The sequence below is a fragment of the Manis pentadactyla genome, chromosome 10, assembly GCF_030020395.1.
Source record: "Manis pentadactyla isolate mManPen7 chromosome 10, mManPen7.hap1, whole genome shotgun sequence".
Taxonomy (NCBI): Eukaryota; Metazoa; Chordata; class Mammalia; order Pholidota; family Manidae; genus Manis; species Manis pentadactyla.
The window spans coordinates 20,781,037-20,806,982 of record NC_080028.1 but is presented as its reverse complement, the minus strand read 5'-3'; the positions used below and the strand labels follow the sequence as shown (position 1 = coordinate 20,806,982).

Genomic DNA, 25,946 nt, shown 5'->3' with positions numbered 1-25,946 from the left:
TAGTGTCTCCTCTAAAGCAAAGCAAATACAAAAGAGAAATTATCAGACACATTCAAACGTCTTAGGTTATTTTTTTTAACTGTTGGTTTCAATAAAGCTCTGAAGAATTATAGAGACAGATGGTAACTAAACTTATCGTGGTGAGCTTTTAGTGATGTGTATAATTGATGTATCACCATGTTGTATACTAAACCCAATATAATATTGTATGTCAGCTATATTTCAATAATTTAAAAAATGTTTTAATCAAACTGTAATACATCAAGCGAAAAGAAAAAAAGCACATGATCATCCCAATTGATGCAGAACAAACATTTATTAAAATCCTACACCCTTTCATGACAAAAACACTCAATAAACTGGGAATAGAAGGAAACTTCCTCAACATGATAAGAGGATTTATTAAAAACTCATAGCTGACATCATCCTCAAAAAAAAAAAAGATAGAGAACATGTTCCAACCTGTGGGAAATCTAGTCAACCTTGAGTCGTTTCACTTGAATTTCAAATAGGGTTGGAAGATCTTAAATAAACATGACTTCAAATTTTAAAATGCACATTACTAACCTAACTGGCAGATAAAATAATGATAAAGGAATCATAGATGTGCTGTCTGAGGGCTTGAATTACACTGGCACAGTAGCCTAGCCAGAGGCTGTACTGTCTGGGGGAAAGATCTGGGGAGTCAGACAGAATTTGGTTGAAATATGTTCTTCCAGGTATACCAGCTGTGTAGCCTACCCACCCTCTCAGATTCCTCATCTTGAAGAAAATAATAGCTATCTTACAGGGTTGGCATGAAGATTAAAGGTAATGTATATAAAGCACCTGGTACATAAAAGCATTTGATAAATTCCCTACTTAGGAAAGACCTGAAATGTAGGAACAGATTTTCCCACTAAAAAAATGATTGGAATGGATGCTCTGATGTGCTGCCCAGATTCTGCTTCAGGAAGGAAGGATTTATTCTCCAAGCTGCTGGCAGTGCTGCTGATGAAATCTATTTGTTGTCAGCCCCTACGGGATTGCCTTGGTTGAAGAGAATCTCCTCACCCAATGTCCACCCCATTCCAGGGTGACCTGTCCCCAGTGACTGATTAAAGGATCCATCATCTCTGATTAGAATTTATCATAGAGTTGCTGAGGCCTCTATTGAAATTGTTTACTAGCTCAACTTCTCCCTCTATCCAATTCTGCTTCCTTCCTTTTTCTTCCCTTCTACAGGTGTTGATCTCAGCCACTCCCAAGAAGCCTCCTATACCTTAGTCAGATTGGAAGTCAGTGCCCCAGAGAATCCCAACCAGCAACAGTGCTGCAGGGTGTGTTGCTCAGCCTCTCAAATGGATCTTCCCATCAACTTCCACACAAGGACACAGGTGCACATGGCACACCCACGGATCATCAGGTTGCTCTCATAGGGAGGACAGAGTAAGGATTCTCAAGCCTTGAACATTACTTCTGCTGTTGTTTACAAGGAACCAGAATAAGTGTGAAGCCCCAGCTCTATTTTACCCCTTCTGAACATGCTTCATTCAACAGTTTGTGTAAAGATTCAGCCTGTTACACTAGAAATGTTGCTTATCTCACAACTGAGGAAATTTTAATATGATTTATGTAGTGAGTGATATTAATTATTAGTATTGTCTGGGGTTTGCTTTAAAACTTTAGAGGAAAAAAGGGAGGATAAAGGAAATGAGATTGACAAAATGCTGATCACTGATGAAACTAGGTGATTGGTGTATGGAAGTTCAGTAAACTATTCTCTCTACTTCGATATATGTTCAAATTTTCCAATAATAAAAATTGGATGTCAATTTTCCTTATTAAAGTAGAGTACATGCACGGACATTATAAGAGTACATACAATATGTACTTTAATGATCAATTTTTAAGGTAGGTTTAATAATATATCTAAATTCTGTTAGCAAATAAATCTATCAAAACATGGAAAAATTCATATTTTCCAAAGCAGATAAGATAGAGCTTGTTAGGCATCTTGCCAAGTAGCTCTCAAATTTATTTTTAAAAATTGCTGAGGCTTTCCTTAAAAGCAAACCCCGTAAGGCATTTCAAACTAAGTTACATTCTAAGAGATTTTTAAGAGATTTACTTTTCATACTAAAGTGTAACATACAGCTCTTCTGTGCATTATACAGACTTTTAGATTATGAAGAAGTCAATATGTAATAGCAAATTATTCCAATTTTTAAAAAGCTCAACTTTCTAAATGTCTTTTTTTAAACAATACATATGAGTTATTACAATATGTTTATAAAATCTAGCTTAACCACAAATTATTTTCTCCTCAATCCTTAAAAAAAGACCTTGAAGACTCAACAACTGGTGCCGCCTATTTAAATTTTGATGAAACCAATTCTATTCTATATTTATATATAATGATTAAGAGTTAAGTCAGAATCACAGTAAGAGAAGGTAGCGTCTGACTCAAGTATGCAGTCTGTATAGGGTGGCATTATTTCTATCTAACTCTCAAATGTTTATTTTAAATATGCTGCGGTGAGGAAACCCAGAAGAGCTCAAATGATTTTTCTCACAGGGATTTGGTCATTTCAATAATCACAGAGTTGCCCTAAGAGCTTTCTATAGCCAGGTTATTATTATATCCAAGTATTCTTTATATAAATAAGACTCACTGGACCTGAAGCAAAAAGAAGGGAATGGAACATTCTAAGGACAAACATGTAAATAGTATGAAGTAAGAGCTAGTCATATAGCCCATAAAGACTTAATTGTCAAAGCATTTTACCAAGCTCTCTGGACTATCCTAAGTAAACAAACAAGCAAATAAAATCCAGCTACACATAAAATGTATTCATGTTGAGCCCAGTCCTACAGGAAACATGGCAAGTTTTAGAATTTGGTTTAAAATAAAATAGAATGAGACGGGATGACAATCAGGAAAACTAGGTTCTAGTCCTAGATTTGTCACTAACAAGCTCTATGACCCTGGGCACTTTACCTCTCTGGATCTCAAGTTTCTCAATATATAAGGTGCAAACCTTTGCAGTTATTATATTCCAAGGCTTTGGAATCAAGTATTACACTTTCAGTATTAGTAAGCAGTCAAAAAATTGTAAGCAATTGGATTAAAATAATCTTGAATGGAAATTAAACAAGAATAAAAAATTTAAATGGAATTTTTCTAAAAGCTGAAAATAAGTAATATATATGAGTTTATGTTTCCAAATATACATGTTCTGTCTCTCATATTGCATATTCCTAAAGTTTTCTGAAATAAGATGAGATTGACCTTATGCCAGGAAATCCAGTGGAGGAGCTTTGCAAACATGGCTCTAAGGAAATTGATAATTCAAATATAAGTTATGCAACTGTATAATGCTCATGTATAATTAAGTTGACCAGTAACAGTCTCTAAAGCTTGGAAATTTCAGTTTTAACCACAGTGTATAAAATTCAAAGTGTAGCATTCTAGGTTCTTGTGGTTTATTCAATAGGGAAAGTACTTTAGCCTAGTACAATAAATATAAAATTTCATACTGTAAATAATTTTGAGGCAATATTAAATTGGTAAAATTCAGGTGCTAAGCCTAAAAATCCAAGGTAACTATAGATATATGCAATTATTTGTATACATTATAATAATTCCCTTATCTGTGATAATAACAACTGTATGAAGGTTTAATTTATATAATTAATTATGTTTCAAAGATATCAAATATATAGTATGTATATTTTAATTCTTACAGTATATTTTGAATGTGTTATATTATTTAAATCATAACAATTTATTAGACTTTTAATCGCCATTCATTTTTATAATCTCCATTTTATGGTTAAAAAAATTGACTAGAAAAACTTTAAAAAGAGCAAATAGTTGCCATAACTAGATCGAACATAGTGCCAATCAAATTAAGGTTACTTGTTAAAATTCTCATAAGAGTTGAGTCTTAGTGACAAAATTAAAATAGATACTAAAAATATATTTAGACCACAAATAGATTTTCAGTAGCTACTGATATACTAATAACCTTTTTTGTCCATTAATTTATTGATGTAATAAATTATATTGATTGACTTCCTGATGTTTAACCATCTTTCCATTCCTAGAATAGACTCTACTAGGTCATGGGTGAGAACACAAGGTTAATATACAAAGTTAATTGTTTTCCTATATAGCAGCAATGAACAGTAGAATTTAAATACAGTGAAATTAAAAACACAATACCAAAACTAGAAAAAGAAGAACAAATGAAATCCAAAGTCAGTAGAATGAGGGACATAATAATCAGACCAGAAATAAATAAAATAAAGAAGAAAAAAACAATTTAAAAAAATCAATGAAACCAGGAGCTGGTTCTTTGAGGAAAGAAACAAAATAGATAAACTGCCAGCCAGACTTATCAAGAAAAAAAGAGAATGTATACACATAAGCAGAATCAGAAAAAAAGAAGGAATAATCACAATGGATAGAGCAGATATACAAAGAATTATTAGAGAACACTATGAAAAATTATATGCCAATAAACTGGACAACTTAGAACAAACAACTTTTTAGAAAAATATAACCTTCTAAGAATGACTGAGGAAGAAACAGAAAATCTGAGCAGATCAATTACCAGCAATGAAATTGAATTGGTATTCTAAAACTCCCCTAAAACAAAACTCCAGGTCCAGATGGTTTCACAGCCAAATTCTACAAAACATTTAAAGAGGAGCTAGCACCCATCCTTCCTAAAGCATTCCAAAAAGTAGAAGAGGAGGGAATACTTCCAAACTCATTCTATGAGGCCAGCATCACTATAATACCTAAACCAGACAAAGATACCACAAAAAGAGAAAATTACAGACCAATATCACTGATGAACATAGATGCAAAGAGCCTCAACAAAATATTAGCAAACCATAACCAAAAATACACCAAAAAGATCATTCATCATGACTAAGTAGGATTTATTCCAGGGATGCAAAGAGGGTACAATATTTGTAAATCCATCATTATCATACACCATATTAACAAAAAGAAGAATAAAAACCACATGATAATCTCAATAGATGCTAAAAAAGCATTTGACAAAATTCAACATCCATTCGTGATAAAAACTCTCAACAAAATGGGTTTAGAGAGTATGTACCTCAACATAATAAAGGCCAAATACAAGAAACCCACAGCCACATAGTTAACAGCAAAAAGCTGGAAGTTTTTCCTCTAAGATCAGGAACAAGACAAGGATGCCCACTCTCACCACTTTTATTCAACATAGTACTGGAGGTCCTAGACACAGCAATCAGACAACACAAAGAGATAAAAGGCATTCAGATTGGTAGGGAAGAAGTTAAATTATCATTATTTGCAGATAACACGATATTAGACATAGAAAACCCAGAAGAATCCACCAAAGAACTGCTAGAACTAATAACCAAATTCAGCAAAGTTTCAGGAAACAAAATTAATACAAAGAAATCTGCTGCATTCTTATATATTAACAATAAACTAGCAGAAAGAGAAATCAGGAAAACTCCATTTACAATTGAATAAAAAAGAATAAAATACCTAGGAATAAACTTAGCCAAGCAGATGAAAGACCTATACTCTGAAAACTACAATAAACTCAAGAGCGAAATTAAAGAAGACACCAAAAAATAGAAATCTATCCCATATTCATGGATAGGAAGAATTAATATTGTCAAAATGGGCATCCTGCCTAAAGCAATTTACAGATTCAATGCAACACCTATCAAAATAGTAACAGCATTCTTCAATGAACTAGAACAAACAATTTTAAATTTAAATTTCCCTGATGATTAGTTTTCCTATATAGCAGCAATGAAAAAACAGCTTTTCATGTGCCTGTTGGCCATTTGTATTTCTTCTTTGGAGAAGTGTCTGTTCAGGTCCTCTGCCCACCACAAAAGAATAGCCAAAGCAATCTTGAAAAAGAAGAATAAAGCAGGGGGGATTATGCTCCCCAACTTCAAGCTCTACTACAAAGCTATTAATCAAAACAATTTGGTACTGGCATAAGAACAGACCCATAGATTAATGGAACAGAATAGAGAGTCCATACATAAATCCTAACACCTACAGTCAATTAATATATGATAAAGGAGCCATGAATATACAATGGGAAATGACAGCCTTTTCAACAACTGGTGTTCAGAAAACTGGACAGCTACATGTAAGAGAATGGAACTGGATTATTGTCTAACTCCATACACAAAAGTAATCTCAAAATGGATCAAACACCTGAATCCATGAAACCATAAAACCATAAAACTCATAGGCAAAATCACTTGAATATATACATGAGCAACTTTTTTCTGAACACATCTCCTCAGGCAAGGGAAACATAATAAAAAATGAAAAAGTGGAACTACATCAAACTATAAAGCTTCTGTACAGCAAAGGATGCCATCAGCAGAACAAAAAGGCATTCTAAGGTATTGGAAAATGGATTCATAATGTCTCATCTGATAAGGGCTTAACATCCAAATATATAAAGAACTCATGTCTCAACACCCAAAAAACAAATAACCCAAACAAAAACTGGGCAGAGGATTTGAACAGACACTTCTCTGAAGAAGAAATACAAATGGTCAACAGGCACATGAAAAGATGCTCCACATCACTAATCATCAGGGAAATGCAAATTAAAACCACAATGAGGTATCTCCTAACATCAGTTAGAGTGGCCACTATCCAAAAGACAAGGAATAGTAAATGCTGGTGAGAGTGCATGCAGAGAAATGGGAACCCTCCTACACTGTTGGTGGGACTGCAAATTGACGCAACCTCTGTGGAAAGCAGTATGGAGGTTCCTCAAAAAACTAAAAATAGAAATACCATTTGACCCAGTAATTCCACTCTTAGGAATTTACCCAAAGAAAACAAAATCCCTGATTCTAAAAGATATGCGCACCTCTATGTTTACTGTTGCAATGTTTGCAATAGCCAAGATATGGAAACAACCTAAGTGTCCATCAACAGATGAATGGATAAAGAAGATGTGGTACATATATGCAGCAGAATATTATTCAGTAACAAGAAGAAAAGAACTCCTGCCATTTGCAACAACATGGATGGATCTAGAGGGTATTATGCTCATTGAAATAAGCCAGGTGGAGAAAGACAAATACCATATGATTTCACTTATTTGTGGAATGTAAAAACAAAGCAAAACAGAAGGAACAAAACAGCATCAGACTCATAGACACTGAGAAGTGACTAGTGGTTACCAAGGCAGAGGGGATTGGAAGGGCATTGAGGGGTGGGGAACGGGGACTGTTGAACCACTGTGATGTACATTTGATAAAATTTAAAAAATATACCATTTACATTAGCATCTCTGAAAATGAAATACTTCAGTATAAATCTAACAAAATGTGCATAAGATCTATATGAGGAAAAATACAAAAGTCTGATGAGAGAAATCGGAGAACTAAATAAGTGAAGAAATATTTTATGTTCATGGATAGGAGGACTCAATAGTGTGAAGACATAAGTAGATTTAATGTAATCTAACTTGATCTGTAGATTTAATGTAATCCAAATAAAAATTCCAGCAAGCTATCTTATGGGTATCAAACTATTCTAAAGTTTAGAGACAAAAGACCCAGAATAGCCAACATAATATTGAGAGAAAAGAACAAACTTGGAAGGCTGACACTTCCTGACTTTAAGAATTATTATGAAGCAACAGTAATCAAGACAGTGTGGTATTGGTAAAAGAACAGCCAAAAATAAATCATGAAACAAAATAGGAAGTCTAGAAATACACCCACATAAACATAGTCAACGGATCTTTGACAAAGGGGCAGAAGCAATAGAATGGAGCAAAGATAGTCTCTTCAACAGATGGTGTTAGAACACCTGGACATTAACATGCAAAAAAATGAATCTAGTTACAGACTTTACACCCTTCACAGAAATTAACTATTAACATCATAGACCTAAATTTAAAACAAAACTGTAAAACTACTAGAAGTTAACATAGGCGAAAATCTAGATGACCTTGGATTTGGTGGTAACTTTCTAGAAATGACATCATAGGCATAATCCATGAAAAGAAATGATATGCAGACTTAACTATTATTAAAAAATGAGATACCACTGCACACTTAAAAGAATGGACAAAATCTAGAAGAGTCACGCCAAACAGTGGGGAAGATAATGGAACAAACAGGAACTTTCATTCATTGGTGGTAGAAATGCAAAATGGTACAGCCACTTTGGAAGACAGTTTGGTGGTTTCTTACAAAATTAAACATATTCTTACCCATGAGTCTAACATGTGATCTAGCAATTGTGCTCTTTGGTATTAACCCAGGGAGTTGAAAACTTATGTCCACAAAAAGAAATTATGCTATATCTATAAAAAATAAGGCTATTCAGCAATAAAAATAACAAACAATTGATATATGGATGAATTTCAAAAGCATTATGCTTAGTGAATAAAGCCGAAACACAAAGGAATGCATACTATATAATTCCTTAATATGCAAATATAGAAAATGCAAACCTAAAATGAAAGCGAAGAGATCAAAGAATGCTTGAGGCATGGATGGGATATGGATGGGGATTAATTGCAAATATACATAAAGGAACTTTTTCAGATGATAGGAATATTCTATATCTTGACTGTGGTGGTAGTTTTAATACAATATATACTTGTCAAAACTCCTCATATTACATAACTACAACTTGTAAATTTCATCGTAAATAAATTACATGTTAATACAAAAACAAGAAATGAAGTGTCAGGCATCAAAATTAATGTTTGATACTTATTTTCAGAAAAGTGACAATGGCTATAGTCAGAAAATATTTCACTCTTCATTTTCCTGAAATATTTGGTGCCCTTTAGTGTATTTAACATATTACTTATTTACATGAAGCTTTGCTGAACACATTTAATTCCAGAAATGAGAAAAGTTTATTGTTCCACTACTAAAAATAGAGCTTTTTCAGGAATCAAGTGCTTTAAGATTTAAAGACAGAGGAAGGGATACAGCACATACAGTTATGCCCCCAGAAGATTACACAATTAAATTTTTGTTACACATATATCACATTACTTTGGGATCACCAGAGTTAATCACTGCAACCACAATTTGAGGGTTTTTTTTTTCTTTCTTCCCATTGCAAAAAAGAAATAATACAACTGATTACTCTTGGTATCTGAGCTAAGTAATGAAAAACCTAACAAAACATAATAAATATAAATGAAAGTATATAAACTGCCATTTCTTTTCCTCAAAGTAGATCTTGAGGATAGAATGGAGAATGGGAATTACTATAATTAATTGTAAACACTTAAGATTCTCAGTGGGCTAGGTACTGTGCACAATACAGTGGCTATCAATTCATGAATGGTACTTATTTGAAAACATTATACCTAGCCTCTTTAGATTTCCAGTGAGTAACACCATTTTAGGACCACATCTGGGTTTTTCCCACTAGACTTCCTCCATTAATGAGTAATTTTTTTAAGTAAATGACTGTAAAATAAGTTACAAATTATGTAAATCATAGATAAGCAACAGATAAATTCAAGGTTTCTTTCTTTTTTTCAGTTAATGCCAAGTTGTTTCTTCAGGCAAGTTCAATCATGGGTCAAAAAATATTTATGAAGTGCCTATATTCTATGACATTATACTCCATGTGGTAGGACAAACAACAAAAATATTGTGAGATCCTAAGAACTTTAAATTCAGTTGAGGAAACAAAGCACAGACACAGATTTAGATATGCATCACTAAACACCATTTCTTCAGGGCAAGTTTGACATATATATGCTCCCTTATATTTATATGCTTATTCAAAGCTTACCTGCCAATGTTTGGACTGACCTCTTGAGAATCACTTCTCTGAAAATAATAAAACAAAGTGTATCGTTCTGCCCTTAAAGTATTTAGAACCTCTTTTTTATTTTTCTCAACAGTGTTCATTTTTTAAAATAGGCACCTGTCAGAAATAACAATGTAAAAAGGCATGCAGAGAAGGAAGGAAACACAGCAAGAATAGATGGGTGAATTCGCCATTTAATAATGTATCCAGAAAAGAGTACAAGCACCTTAATTTTAAAATGTCATGAACATAAGCATATGAAAATTGGATTAACAGCACAAACCCTGTGAAATACAGTAATATATTCCCAAATTTGAATTCTTCTTATATGAAATTCTAGTATATTAAAACATATTACTGTATATCCTTTTTACCACTAAAAGGATTTTGCTTGTACTCTTAAGTTGTTACTGTTGAGATTAATTAGAAAAAGTGGCAGCTAGGAACAGAATACAAAATAGGGATAAAGGAAATGGCAGAGTAGGAACATGAACTACAGAGCAGGTAAAGATTTTGCATCGGATCTGACTACTTTTTGTTTTATGAGGAGAGAGGTTGCTGGAACATATGTGAAAGATGTTTCCAATATACTTTAAGATTATTTCACTAGGATGACATTGACCCTCCAGCAGCAGGAAAAGTGGAAGTCAACAATCACAAGGCTTAACATGAGAATTTGACACAAGGTCTTACACTGAAAAAGACCTCTTATCATGAATATTATCTACAAGAAAAAGCAAAATAAATGTATGGCCAGTATACTGAAACCCAGGGAGACAGAAAGGCTAACAAGTTACTAACGGTCAAATGATTACAAATAGAATGATTTTTCAGTGCTTGTTATTGTTCGTTAAGATGTGAATTATGTCATCCCTCACATTTTTTACAGTGTTCAGTCTTTACTGTTTCATTTTAGTGAATCGAAATTGTAAATATAAGAAGGCCTTTTCTAAATTTATTTGTGACCTCAATGAAGATAAAATGAGTCCTAAGCAGTAGCAATAGCAATGAAAATAGCAGATCACGGAAAATGCTAAGTGTTCTAGCTTTGTAACAGTGATAATGCTTCAAGGCATTTTAAAGGGAAATATAGGAAGTTTCCCATTTGGATTCCTTGCAGTATGCGGTACTTTTAGTGCACATGAACCAACATGTTGATACCATAAGTAGCTTTAAATAGGACCTATAGCTCAAGAAACCTATCTATGCAGAACATAGTTGAATCTATAGGATAGAATTGGGGTGAATATCAACATTTAGGGACTGAAAGGATACAAACGAGTCATCCCATCAAGCACTTTAGGGAAAAACCAAAAGAGAAGAGTAGTTTATGAGAAAGAGGTGGAGGGGGGAGTGATGAGAACGAAATAGATCTTCAGTGTAAAGGTACACTGAGTCAGATATTACCATGTATTGCCTAACCTGTTTGATCTGCAGCTAGTCTTAAAATGTTAAAGATCAATATAGTGAAACAATGGGACATTAACACAAAAGAACAAATATCTGATGGTTTCAGCTTTGGAAGTAGAAAAATAACTGTAGAATACTACTACTAAGTATTCAAGCAAACTGCAGTGCACAAAATAGTGCTTCGAGCTAAACACTCTTAGAATTAATAAACTGCCTGGTTATTCAATATAAATTCATATGATTTATACCAAAGATTCATTTATATTCTACATGGGGGGAAAATATATGTTTTCTTTCTTTCTAAAAGGAGTTTGGAACTCTGGGAGAAAGTTTATGATGATTAATAGAAAGCCCTAGAAATTTGTGTTCAGAGAAAAAATTTAATCCTTTATACTAAAGATGATACTTCTGACCTACTATCAGTAAAAGTTGTATTTTGAGTTGCTTTCCAGAGAAATTACAAGTTATATTGCATTTTCTAGAACTTTCCTACATGAAACATATCACATTCTAATTAAATGGTTAGCAGGAGGTTAAGCACAGAGTATATGACCTGCTTCCAGGCTCTCTCCGCTGTTATCTCACCTTAAGTTTAGGGCCATGATGAACTATCTTTGGAAATACTAAACTAATGCACTTTTCATTTCCCTTAAATTATGATGCCTTGCATTTTCCTATCTATTTTATCAAATAGTCTATCGGATAAGATTAGAGGAGTCTCTGGGCAGTGAGACTTTTTCCTCATTTTTCCTGGCACAAGCTAGAAACATTTCAAACTCTCCTTACAGAAATGCTGTCAGGATCTCTGCACAGGTCAGCTGCCAGAGGGACGGCGGCAGCTCTGGGACCTTGACAGACAAGATTAGGGATCCCCACCAGCGAGCTTCATTGCTGACCTTCTGGGAACTCCTTCCCATGAAAGCACAATTTATGCAAAAGAAGGTAAATCCTAAAAAGGACCAAGCAGCGAAGTACTGTTTGAAAAAGAGGACCCCACGACTGGTAAAGGCTAACCAAGAGCTAAATCCCACTGGAGATTTTATTGCCCTGAGTGGTGCTAGACAGCAGCCTCAGGTCGCACTCCCTTTGAGGAGGGTGGGAGAAGAGCTCATCTGGAGAGGTGGTCCCTGCATAAGCAGAGAGAGCATGAGAGGGAGAGGGTCCACCAGGTCCATGCTTGAGGCCCAGCAGGAAGCACTGCAGGAAGCAGGACTGGCCTCCTACGAGCTCCTTGAGGAAGCCATCAAGTGGGGCTCCCGTCTGTGCCCCTCAGAGAGAGAAGGGCCAGATTCCACGCCACCAGGGTCCATCTACCAGCGCCCTGAGGACAGGCACCATAGCATCACCAAGGTGTACACGCAACTGGAATTTAAGAGACAAGTTGCAGGAAGCTGTCCTCAGAACATACTGCCCTTGAGAATCAAAACGACGAGGGTTCAAGCCTGCTTTTCACAGAATGATGTGTGCTGTTAATAAATACAAGTTTAATCAAAAGAAAGAGAGACAAAGGAAGGGAGGCTGGGAGGTAGAAATGCTATGTCCAAAATGGTGCTGCCCAGGCAATGGGTCAGAAACAGTTCAGAGAAGGATCTGCATTGAGAAGACTGGGAGGAACCTCTCACAAATCTCCCACAGTTGCAGTGGGATGGGGGAGGGGACCCCAAAGGTATCCAGATTCCCAAAGCCCATGGAAAGGGGAACAACACAGAGCTGAAATTTAAGAGTTAATAAATTCAAGTGTTTAAAGTCACCAAATTATTGAGTCAAGATACATTTGCCTCCAGCAATAGTTTTATTCCTCTCCTTCTCAACATCCTACAATGGCTCCAACGACCTATTTTAAAAAGTTGAAATACTCTCACCTAGCATTAACCTGTCCCGTTATTTCCAACCCCTCTTCACTCCACAACATAACATGCACTTCTCTCCTTAACTGTAGCTACTTCTCACATCCATGCCCTTGCTCCAGCAGCCAGCCTCCGTTTGATTAGGTCATATCCATTGCTAGTTTCAAAACCTAATGAATTTACCTAAATTATCACTTAATGAATTATGACTTGCCTTTCTAGAATACAACTTGGCAATCTATACAAAAGCCTTAAAACAAATGATACCTCTGTCTAGTGGTTCAATTTTTCTGAGTAAACATAATCAAAGATACAATGATGAATGCATAAAAATGTTCACCAAAATATAGTTCATAACAGTAAACTGCTAGAAAACACTCTAAATGAATGTGTGGTTCTGAGTTAGGGAAAGAGGGAAAATAAGAATCTCAGCAGAGGATAGTTGCATGATCACCCCAGTCCATACTTAAAATGATTATGCAACCATTAAGACTTTTATTCATATAGGAATATGTTTAAGATATAGTGTTAGGTGAAAAAAGTACAGTAGGTATTCATAGAAAGATTCCAACTTTGAGTATATATAAAGGTTATATGTTTACAGTCATGAATATGAAAAAATGCTCAAAAAAATGTGAACTTATTTGTTCATTCCTTCAGTGATCATTCATATCAAACACACACAAGTATTTACTAAGTTCTTTAAGCAGAACAGACATGGTAAGGAATTGACGGTCTAGCAAAGAAAATACATTCAAAAAAATTACAACAATATCATATATATACATTCATTTTTGTTGTTGTTTCTTATCGTCTCCATTATAATTGCCAACTCCCTGGTAGTTAAGATTTGGTTCATTGTCCTTGCCACTGTATCCCAGTATCCACCACAGGATCCAGAATCATAAATACTTCATAATGTATAGGAAGGCCAGAGACTAAACAGGAGCATATTACCAGGATAACCTAAAATAATTTAGGTTTGAAAACATTTTTGAGGGCAAGTGCTATTTAAAGTGACTGAAGGATGAGTAAGAATTAACCAGGTGAAGAGGGCTGGGAAGACTTTTTCAGATAGAAAATGGCTACAGGTAAAAGAAAAAGTGTTAGCTGAATTCACAGAAGCAAATAATGGTCATTTCAGGGTAAGCGTTAATAAGCAATTTCATTTTCAAATTTTCTTCAATGAACATGTATTTTTGTGGTAATCAGAGAAACAACATTGTGAACAAAACAGATTTAAAACCTCTAACTTCTCAGAGATCACCTTGACTCTAGATGTTTATTTTCTTACTTTGAATTATCTCTGCGCTTAACACACAATACTGAATAAATTACTGCAAATTCAATATTCTACTCTAGGAATACCTTGTATTTTCCTCATAGCATTTAAGTCCTTTAGGTCAATTATAACTTTTTCTTTCCTTCAGCACTGGTACTATGCTGTATACCAATATATATTTAAAAGCTAGTTAAATAATTTACATATGGATATAAATAGTAATTGAACCCTTGAAATCTGTAATTCTGATCTTATGATCTGATGGCTAGTTATTGTTCCAAGAACTTTGCAGAACTAGTCCCAGAGGAATCAAAAAGAATTATTAAATTTCCTTTTAGATATCTTTGTTGAAGAAATTATCTCATTTGATATAAATACTGTCAACAAAATAAACCTCATTTAAAATGGAGCCAAGAGGCCCTGTAGTGGGAACCCTCATGCACTACCACTCACCAAAAGCAATGTACCTTGCATCCCCTAGCAGAAAGAAGCTTAGGTGACATATCCCATCAAGGGAAAGGAAAACTTTCAACTTGCTCAGAAACACAGTCCAGCCAATGAGAAACCATCACATTCAGCCAATGAGGAACTGTCACCACCCTGAACTCTCCTCAACAGCCTCCCAACTTCTCACTTTCACCCACACAAGCAAGCCCCTCTCCTGTGTTCTCTGGACTTGGCTGGTATGCCAGATTTGCTCGTCCTGAACTGCAATTCCTCTGCTATTCCCAAATAAATTCCTTTTGCTGCTAAAGTCTCTGGCTCTTTTTTTTTTAGGACAACAGTACTTTATACTTGGATTGGAACAAAAAGTGGTGCTATTTATTGTCCTAAAATCTCAGAAACAGATGTTTTGATATCTTTCCAAGATAAAGAGGAAGGAAAAAAAAATTTCTGTTAGTCAAAGTAACCATGACTACAGTTTTCACACACACAAGTGTTATTTTCATACACTTTGTATTGGTTAAAATAGTTGTCTACTCTTATAAATAGAATCTGTTTTAGGTGAACCTTCCTTTCATACTGCAATAAAATGCTTAAAATTATTCATCAATCCAACAAGAAGTAGCTTCTAGCAATATTATTTTCCCGTAATGTGGAGACTCAGCTCTTTAAAGAGTAAAAGTGTCCCATCCACAAAACATTTAGGATTGCTACTTTAGCCAATATTAAAATCACAAATCTCTTTTAAGGACATTCTCTCCATTCCTGAAGGAGGGGTATAATTCCCAATTTTACCATTCCCGGCCCAGACCTGAAGGGTGGCACAAATTTAATAGCGGGGTCAGGGAGAAAGAGGCACAGTTGAGTCCTAGCCAAAGTCAGTGAGTCTTTCCCCCCACACACAAGGAATATGGATCTTATATCTATGATGGCATTACATAAACAGAGCAAATAATGTGTAGAGTTATTCAAACTAACACTCGAGTAGACTAAAAAATGGTTCCACATTTCCAAACAACCTCTGTTCAATAATTGGACCATATTATTATACTTTAAACCCGACCTTCTGCTTATACTAATATAATGGTGACTTTATTATGAGGGGCAAGATTTCCTATCTGAGAGAGTCTAGCTCCATTCATTTTAGCAAAACTTTATGATTGGAACCATCTTGGTGAATGATCTAAAGCAAAGGAAATGCTCTTTATTATGACATCTAGAAATGTGTGAATATGATTTCCAAAGTGTTACAGTTGGAAGCGAATGGTCCTGTCATGACAAAGCATCAAATGGAAGGAAACTGACCATTAGCTCAGTGCTGGGTAGTGAGAGAATTTCATTCTGCCCTCTGCCCCACAGCTCAAAGAGGGTGTCTGACTTAATGCCTGAACAGAGACTGAAAATCAAAGTGATGTGAAAAGAATTTTTTTTCTTTTTATCCTTGGCCAGAAATGAACTGTCTGTCAAAAGTTGAAACCAAAGAAGATGTGGAGGAGGATGGGAAGAAGAGAAGAAAAATGAAGATGAAGGTGATAATGAAGAAGAAAAGGATCGTAGACTATGAAAGTCCTCATCAAGTAAAGAAGCACTACAATAATCGAAGTAAATATTAACTTTGGTCATCAGGGACCAAATATAGGTGACTGCGGCCAGAATTTTGCAACTCAGCATGTTGTGTCTTACTGAAAAATGCTTGAAATTCAGAAGTCCAATATGATAATTTATGAAGAATACTTAAAATCATCTCATTAATGAAAGAGGAATCAAAAAGAACAGATGTTCTCTGCAATAAATATGACATTCTAGCAAATACTTGATTCTTAAAAAATTTAAGACTTCTTCTCATGCAAATACTAGCATATTAATAAAACATAATTGACTTCAACAAACGATCCTTAGTTAAAGCAATTCAAATGATCAAGAAGCAATTTTAGTAGAATATGAATTGCTAAACTAATAGTGGGCAACTTTCACATTTGGTTTCATTTGTTAAATGAAGCAAAATACATAGCTTGCTTCAAACAGTATTTAAGAAATGTATCACTGAGATTAGGATGTGATGATAGCATTTAGATCCCATAGATACTTATTGTAAGGGAACTGCCTCCTCTGACATTTCCCCCAGTTAAAGAAAAGCATTCTTATTCATAATAACTAACCTTTGTTTAGTTCTTTTCAGTTAACAAAGTGCCTCTATATGCACAATCCTTTATGCTAATAACCAGCCCCCATGGTGGGTGTTATTTATCTGTCTTCACAAGACACAGCACACCACATAGGCTTCAATGTCAGAGACCCTGCTCTGTCACTGAGAAGTTTATGGCTCAGGGTAACTTATTTAAACTTTCTGAATCTCATTTTACTTATGTGTAAAGTGGAGGTATTTATCTGCCTCATAGGGTTATTATAAAGATTAAATGAATTAATACAGTTCTTAGAACAAGAATATACTAAGTAATGAGTTCTGTGATTCATATAGATAAAAAAACTTGCCTAATGCCACACAGTTAATAAATAGAAGAGTCAAGATTCAAATTCATCTTTTGTATAAAACCCAGAGATTTCAAACAAGCCTTAACCCAATCCAAAATAGGAAAAGCAATATGTTATTCTTGGTGCAGACCTGGTCTCAAAATAATAGCTCCAACATTTGGGCAAGTCACATAACAATTAGCCTCAGTTTTCCTCATGTGTGAAATAGAGAGCATTAACGCATACGGTCATACGGGAGTTAAGTGAGAAAACAATTTCATGAAATCCAAATGGAAGGACTTTATAAACTTAAAATTGATTCTCTGCAATATTTAGCTTTGTTGGAAATACTTTTAAGTTAAGACAACCTAAAGCCTGTGATATTACAGTTGCCAGCACAACAGAGGACATATAGTCAGAAAAATCTTAGCAAGTGTGCTCCCCACTGCAGTAGGTACAACTATTTTAACAAACTCTAATTAGCACCTGCTGAAATCTTGGTAGAAAATTGTGTGAGCAACAGTGCAATTGCTTGAGTATTTTATGAATGCTTTCCTAGCAAAACAAAGATTAATGAGATGAACAAAATGCATCTTTCAGAAATGAGAAAGCCTATCAATATTATTATGTATCGAGTCATTTTGGAAAATAACAAAACTAATTATGTCCAATCTAACAAATCAGTACTGCTGTATTCTAGCTGAGCATTCCAAGATCTTTCCTTTAACTATATGATCCCACACATTAACTGATATTCAAGAAAAATGTTCCAACTAAATCTACCTGGATTAAAGAATGTCCCTGTAAGATTCCTTTTAACATCTTTAAATTAAAACAATTTAGGACAAAATACATATGTTTAGCATATACATGGCATACATCTCTCATGTTGAAAGTCATTAACATGTAATCCTTTAATCCTACCATGAGATAAACTTAGAGAACTTTCTCAACAAATTTCTAAATTACAGTGTAACTTGTGTGTTAACAATTAAAACAGTTTGATTCTTTGGGAATGTTTATGAAATCAATTTAATAGATGCATGGCATCTCTGAAATACAAGTTGCTCTGCTCCAAGAGGTATTTATAAAATAATTTCAAAGCCAGGAACTTCTTGCTAAAGCAAATAATTGAATAGACCCTTTGATATGAATAAACATGTATATTGTTATTTTCAATAACTACAGTTGCATTAGCTCCCTTGCACAGCCGTAGCAAGTAACCACAAATTGGATGGCTTAAAACAACAGAAATTTATTCTCTCAGCTCTGGAGATTAGACGTCTGAAGTCAAGAGTCAACAGGACTATACTTGAGAGAAACTTTAGAGAAAGATTCTTCCATCCTTTCTCCTAACTCCTCATGGTGCCAGCTGTCCTTGGTGTTCTTGGCTTATACCCGTGCCCAGTCCTTCACCATCACATGGTCCTTTTTTTTATGTGTGTACCTCTCTGCATCCTCTCTTCTTCTTATAAGGACATAAGTCATAATGAATTTGGGATCCATCCTATTCCAGTATGGCCTCAATTCCCTAATTCCATCTGCAAAGACCCTACTTCCAAATAAAATCATATTCTGGAGGTTACAGAGGACATGGATTTTGAGAGAACTCTATTCAACCCAAGACAGGAGCTTTATATTTATAATACATAATTTTAATCTCTGAAGTATGATTCAGCTGTAAATTCTTTGATTCCATAATTGTGAAACCAAAACAATAAAACTATGTCTAGCACAAAAATGTACATTGGATGTTTTCCCAAAATTTACCAATCTTCTCATAGATAAAATGTGTATTACCAAATCATAAAAATGCCACTACGAAAGATGTTGGCATGAGAGGGGAGACAGAGGCCTCCTCCTAAAACCACATATAATATGAAAATATAATTAAGACAACTAATCGTGAAAGAGCAACAGGAAAGAAAGCTGCACCAGACTGCATACACCTGGAGAAAAGAGCAGACCTCATGGAACAGGGTAACACACCAAAGCTGTGACCCAGCAGGACCCAAGCCCTTCCCCCACCCCAGCACATGGGTGGGAGAAAGAGAAACAGAGTGGGGAAGGAGTGGAGGACTGGGACTGCTGGACACCTAGCCCTGGAGATCTGCTCTGGGAGCACAAATCTACATTGCATGGTGCTCTGATGATTTAGTGGGGTTGAAAAGCTAAGACAGGTAGAATACCTGGAGAGATGGAGATTCCAGCTGCCTGTGGAAAACAGGGATTCATATCCGGCAGATCTGGGTGGGCAGTCTGAAAGACTCCCTAAAAGGGAGAGGACTGCTAAAGGGGCAAGGATTGCACAGAACTTACTGATCAGGAGAAAGGACAGGTAGACAAAATTGTACGGGTGCACTCTGCCTAACAGGTAGGGACCTTAAACGATCTTCAGGTGCTCCATCCCCCTGGAAGGCTAGGCAGCTCCAAGGACCCCCACTGTGGTATGCACACAGCCTGCTGTGTCTTCCTCCTGGCTAGCCTGCACCTGGCTCAGACTCGCAAACCAGCAACCCCTGCCATGGCATCAGGCCAGGCAGAGGGAAGCCCTGCCTATGGAAGCTACAAACACAAAGCATAGAGGCTGACACCTGTGTGTTTGCCCCACTGGTTCAGGCAGTGGAGGCAGGCATATGAGCTGGGAAGCAGGAAACAGCTCTTTACTCCCGCCTAGTACCAACACCACTCCACTGTAACCCCCAACAGAGCTCCATGGGCTGAGCAACTCCAGAGAGAAGACCTTCTGGACACTAGAGGGTACCACAGAAAAAATACGAAACATCAAAGGAACCTGGTTCAAAGCAAAATTATCAATACACCTGTGAAAGACTCAAATGAAATCAAACTTATGAATCTTCCTGAAAGACATTTTCCAAACAATAATCATAACATGCAGAGGAGGGAATACTTCCAAACTCATTCTATGAAGCCAGCATCACTCTAACACCAAAACCAGGCAAACATGTCACAAAAAAAGAAAATTACACACCAATATCCCTGATGAACATAAATGCAAAAATACTCAACAAAATATTAGCAAACTGAAATAAAAAATACATCAAGAGGATCATATACCATGATCAAGAGGGATATCTCAGGGATGCAAGGATGGTACAACATTCAAAAATCCATCAACATCATACACCACGTCAACAAAAAGAAGGACAAAAACCACATGACCATCTCCATAGACGCTGAAAAAGCATTTGAAAAAATTCAACATCCATTTATGATAAAAACTCTCAACAAAATGGGTATAGAGGGCAAGTGCCTCAACGTAATTAAGGCCATATACGACAAACCCACAGCCAACATCATACTTAACAGTGAGAAGCTGAAAACTTTTCCATTAAGATCAGGAACAAGACAAGGATGCCCACTCTCCCCATTGTTATTCAACATAGTACTGGAGGTCCTAGCCACAGGAATCAGACAACACAAAGAAATACAAGGCATCCATATGGGTAAAGAAGAAGTCAAACTGTCACTATTTGCAGATGACATGATATTGTACATAAAAAACCCTAAAGACTCCACCCCAAAACTACTAGAACAAATATCTGAATTCAGCAAAGTTCAGGATACAAAATTAATACACAGAAATCTCCTGCTTTCCTATACACTAACGATGAACTAGCAGAAAGAGAAATGAAGAAAACAGTTCCATTCACAACTGCATCAAAAAGAATAAACTACCTAGGAATAAACCTAACCAAAGAACTGAAAGACCTATACCCTGAAAACTACACGACACTCCTAAGAGAAATTAAAGAGGATACTAATTGCTGGAAATTCATCCCATGCTTTTAGGTAGGAAGAATTAATTTTGTTAAAATGGCCATCCTGCCTATCACAATCTATAGATTCAATGCAGTGCCTATCAAAATACCAACAGCATTCTTCAACGAACTTGGACAAATAGTTCTAAAATTCATATGGAACCACAAAAGACCCCAAATAGCCAAAGCAATCCTGAGAAGAAAGAATAAAGCAGGGGGATCTTGCTTCCCAACTTGAAGCTCTACTACAAAGCCACAGTAATCAAGACAATTTGGTACTGGCACAAGAACAGACCCATAGACTAGTGGAACAAAATAGAGAGTCCAGATGTTAACCCAAGCATATATACCATATAGGGAGCCATGGATATACAATGGGGAAATAACAGCCTCTTCAACAGCTGGTGTTGGCAAGACTGGACAGCTACATGTAATAGAATGAAACTGGATCATTGTCTAACCCCATACACAAAAGTAAATTCGAAATGGATCAAAGACCTGAATGTATGTCATGAAACCATAAAACTCTTAGAAAAAAACATAGGCAAAACTCTCTTGAATAAAAACATGAGTGACTTCTTCATGAACATATCTCCACGGGCAAGGGAAACAAAAGCAAAAATGAACAAGTAAGACTGTATCAAACTAAAAAGCTTCTGTACAACAAAGGACACCATTAGAACAAAAAGGCATCCTACAGTATGGGAGAATATATTCATAAATGACATACCTGATTAGGGGTTGACATCCAAAATATACAAAGAGCTCATGCACCTCAACAAATAAAAAGCAAATTAGCCATTAGAAAATGGGCAGAGGAGCTGAACAGACACTTATCCAAAGAAGAAATTCAGATGGCCAACAGGCATATGAAAAAATGCTCCACATTGCTAATCATCAGAGAAATACAAATTAAAACCACAATGAGATATCACCTCACACCAGTTAGGATGGCCACAGTCCAAAATACAAACAACAACAAATGTTGGCGAGGATGTGGAGAAAGGGGAACCCTCCTACACTGCTGGTGGGAATGTAAACTAGTTCAACCATTGTGGAAAGCAGTATGGAGGTTCCTCAAAAAACTCAAATAAAAATACCATTTGACCTAGGAATTCCACTTCTAGGAATTTACCCTAAGAATGCAGCAGCCCTGTTTGAAAAAGACATATGCACTCCTATGTTTATCGCAACACTATTTACAATAGCCTAGAAATGGAAGCAACCTAAGTGTCCATCAGTAGATGAATGGATAAAGAAGATGTGGTACATATACACAATGAAATATTATTCAGCCATAAGAAGAAAACAAATCCTACCATTTGCAATAACATGGATGGAGCTAGAGGGTATTATGCTCAGTGAAATAAGCCAGGCAGAGAAAGACGAGTATCAAATGATTTCACTCATCTGGAGTATAGGAACAAAGAAAAAACTGAAGGAACAAAACAGCAGCAAACTCACAGAACCCAAGAATGGACTAATAGTTACCAAAGGTAAAAGGGACTGGGGAGGATGGGAAGGAAGGGATAGATAAGGGGAAAAAGGGGTATTATGATTAGCACATAAAATGTAGGGGGATGGAACAGGGAGGGCAGTATAGGACAGAGAAGAGAAGTAGTGATTCTATAGCATCTCACTACGCTGATGGACAGTGACTGTAATGGGGTATGTGGGGGGGACTTGATAATGGGGAGAATCTAGAAACCACAGTGTTATTCAACTAAGTGTACTATACTAAACAAAGAAACAAACAAACAAATAAATAAATAAATGTCACTACCTCCTCATGCTTTTGGACTTTACCCATGTGTAGCTTTAATTAACTAGATTACTTTGACCTCAGGACAGGGCAAAAAAGAGAAGTGGGGAAGCATGGCTGGGAGGAGAAGAGCAAAGAATGGGATCATTCCTCTTCACTAGATTCTCAGAAGTAGAACTGCTGGGTCATATGTTAAATTTAATGTTTAGCTTTTTAAGAAACCACCAAAGTATTTTACCAAAGTGACTGCAACTTTATATTCCCATCAACAATGCATGAGGGGTTTCCAGTCTCTACATCCTTACAAACACTTATTTTTGCCTGTCTTTTTTATTGCATCCCCCTAATGCCTAATGATATGCCTGGCAGTCTAATAGGTATAAAAGGGTAAATAACACGTAATCCCTTCCTTAAAGCATTTAATGTCAGAAAGAAAGAGAGGAGTTGGGGTAGGGAAGACAGGAGGGAAGGGAGAGATAAAAAGATAATTACAGCATAGCAAAATAAAAAAACACATGTCATTATGTCATATCTTTTACTAAATAGTTCTAGGAAATTTGAACATATTCCCAGAGGAACAGAATTTTGTGGAGACTCAACTAAACAAAACCCAAGATTATATTCAACTCATCAGCCTGTCAAGTATATACTTTATATACCTTTGATCTTTCAGGCAGTCATGTAAGACATTCTCTCAGTTACTTCATTTTCTTTGAAAGGCACTTGCAATAGTATGGAGTACAAAGTAACTCAGTATTTAAGTGTCCTCTGGGAAAGATGACCATTATTATTTTAAGAGAATTTCCACAAAGATGATTTCAACAATAATAGATTTTTCCGGTGAATGATATCAATCATTTTTGCTAGACCTTTTAAAATGTCAAATGGGTCCTATAAGACAGAGATTGAGGCAGATGATAGAATCTCCAGCAATCAGAAATCCTGAACATTTCTGTTAAATGGAATCAAATTGTTCTATACTTCTTGGCTTCTGATTGCAAAGCCGTACAAATGAGCTGCACACATGAATAAGTTTTCTTTAACTAAATGTTAAATTACTTTTTCCTATAAATCCCTCATACGGCCTATCTCTGAACCCAATATAAAGTGAAATAGGGGCAAGGAAATGTGGATCTCATGAATTATGTACAAAGTTGAAAACATATTCTTAAAGTTCCTATCAAGAAGTAGGGAAACGCCATCCGAGCCTTGCATCCATAAGAACTCTACAGTAGAAATGAGAGATAAGATGCTGCTATAATCTATCGATTAGAATAGGTCACATTTTTGAAGGATAAAGGTAAACAAGATTCTGCATTTTGAGAGCTCCAGGAAAGGCAATAATAATTTAATAGCAAGATCTATGGTAAAATGCACCTTTTATTGATTTATACATTAAATATCAATCATACTATTAGCCAGGCACTTAGTATAAAACAATTCTCCCCTTCTTCATAGAATTCATGGTCCAGTTAAGAAACAGTTATGAAAACAATGCAGTTCTTTAAGGGCCCCTAACATTTATTGAGCACATGGTGTTTGCCAGATATCATATTTACATGGATTATCCCATTCAATCCTCACAGCAAACCTACAAAGTTGGACCCATTATTATTTCCATTTTATAGACAAGGAAATAAGCTTAGACGTATGACTTGTGCAAATTTATTCAAACCATCTCTAACTGAATCAAGTGACCTACAACCCTAACCACTGAGGTAGCCAGCATGCCTCCTACACCACTGCATAGATGTAAGAATATTAAAACAAAAACAAAAACAAGCAAACAGCAGGCACAATGGGAATGAGTGCTGACCTTCCAGAAAAAAGTCAGAAAAGGCTTCACAGAGTGTGTTCTGAAAATAAACATACACTTTTTAGGCAGAGAGACAGAGGAGAGGCATTCCAGGCTAGGGGTAAATAAATGTATGACAGCAGGGAATGTTGAAGGAAGTATCAGGAAATACCAATTTCTCTAGCTTCCTATTGCTGCTATAACAAATTACCACAAGGTCTGTGGCTTAAAATAATAGAAATTTATTCTCTCACAGTTCTGGAGGCCAGAAATCTGAAATCAGCGTCACTGGACAAAAATCAAGGTGTGAGCAGGACCACACTCGCTCCAGTGGCTCTAGGGGGAACTCGTTCCGTGGCTCTTCCAGCTTCTGGTTGCTGCCAGCATTCTTTGGTTTGTGGCCATATCACTCCAATTTTCAAGGCTGGTATCTTGAAATACCTGTGTCTGTAAAGTCTCCCTTTGTCTCCCTCTTATAAGGATGCATGTGAATGCACAGGGCCTGCCCAGATAACCTTCCTATCTCAATATTCTTACCTAAATTACATGTGCAAAGACTTCCCTTTTTCCAAAGAAGGTAACATAGGAACTGGGACCTGACACTCTTGGGGGTTTTTCAGCCTACCACAGCAGCGGCAGAGCTGACCGGGCGGGAGAAGTAAGAGTAGAAGTAGGAGAAGAAACAAGGCAGGTGAACAGGGACCAGATGATGATGATTGGATTGGCTACCAAGACGTTTAGATTTTACCCTACAGGTGATGAGTACAAAGGAAATGTTTTGATTTGCAGCATGACACTGTGATATTTGCAGGTTAGAGAAAGATCCTTATGGAGTTCACATTGAAGAGAGATTAGTAGGAAGCAGGAGATCATTATTCCTGCAGGAGATTATTAGACTCTTACCAATTATTCAGGGAGAGAAGGAAAGGATGGATAAGATATAAATATGGCTATTGTTGAATAAATGTAGGGAAAAGGGGTGGAATTAGGATAACTCCTACATTTCCAGTTTTGGCAAGTGGGTAGATAGTGAGGAAGATAACTGAGGACAGGGAATCTTGGAGAAGGTGGAGAGGCACAGGATAAGCTTGGCTTTGCACCTGCTGATTTAGAAGTGTGTGTGTGACATCCAAATTGAGAAGCTGCTCAGTAAACAGATATGTAGGTCTGGGAAACAAGAGATGGAGTTAGAAATTTAGATGAGTACATCTAAACTTTGGAAATTTAGAAATTTCGATTTAGGAACCACCAGTCGTAAGTATAATTGAAATTATCAAATGGTCCATAACTCAATATTAGTAGGAATTACTTTGAATGCTGGTACCA

The 25,946-nt window shown here is 36.0% G+C and overlaps 2 protein-coding genes across 6 annotated transcripts in view; one reads left to right on the top strand and one right to left on the bottom strand.

Moving 5' to 3' along the window:
- ANKS1B (ankyrin repeat and sterile alpha motif domain containing 1B) overlaps positions 1-25,946 on the bottom strand; it is a 1,001,987-nt gene that overhangs the window by 676,944 nt on the left and 299,097 nt on the right. The gene's annotated exons all lie outside the window — the stretch shown is intronic.
- Positions 11,976-12,958, top strand: LOC118915497 (39S ribosomal protein L40, mitochondrial). Its single transcript, XM_036891424.2, is given in 3 exon segments — positions 11,976-12,311; positions 12,314-12,395; positions 12,397-12,958. Coding segments are annotated over 3 exon segments (555 nt in total). The 5' UTR covers positions 11,976-12,151; the 3' UTR covers positions 12,710-12,958.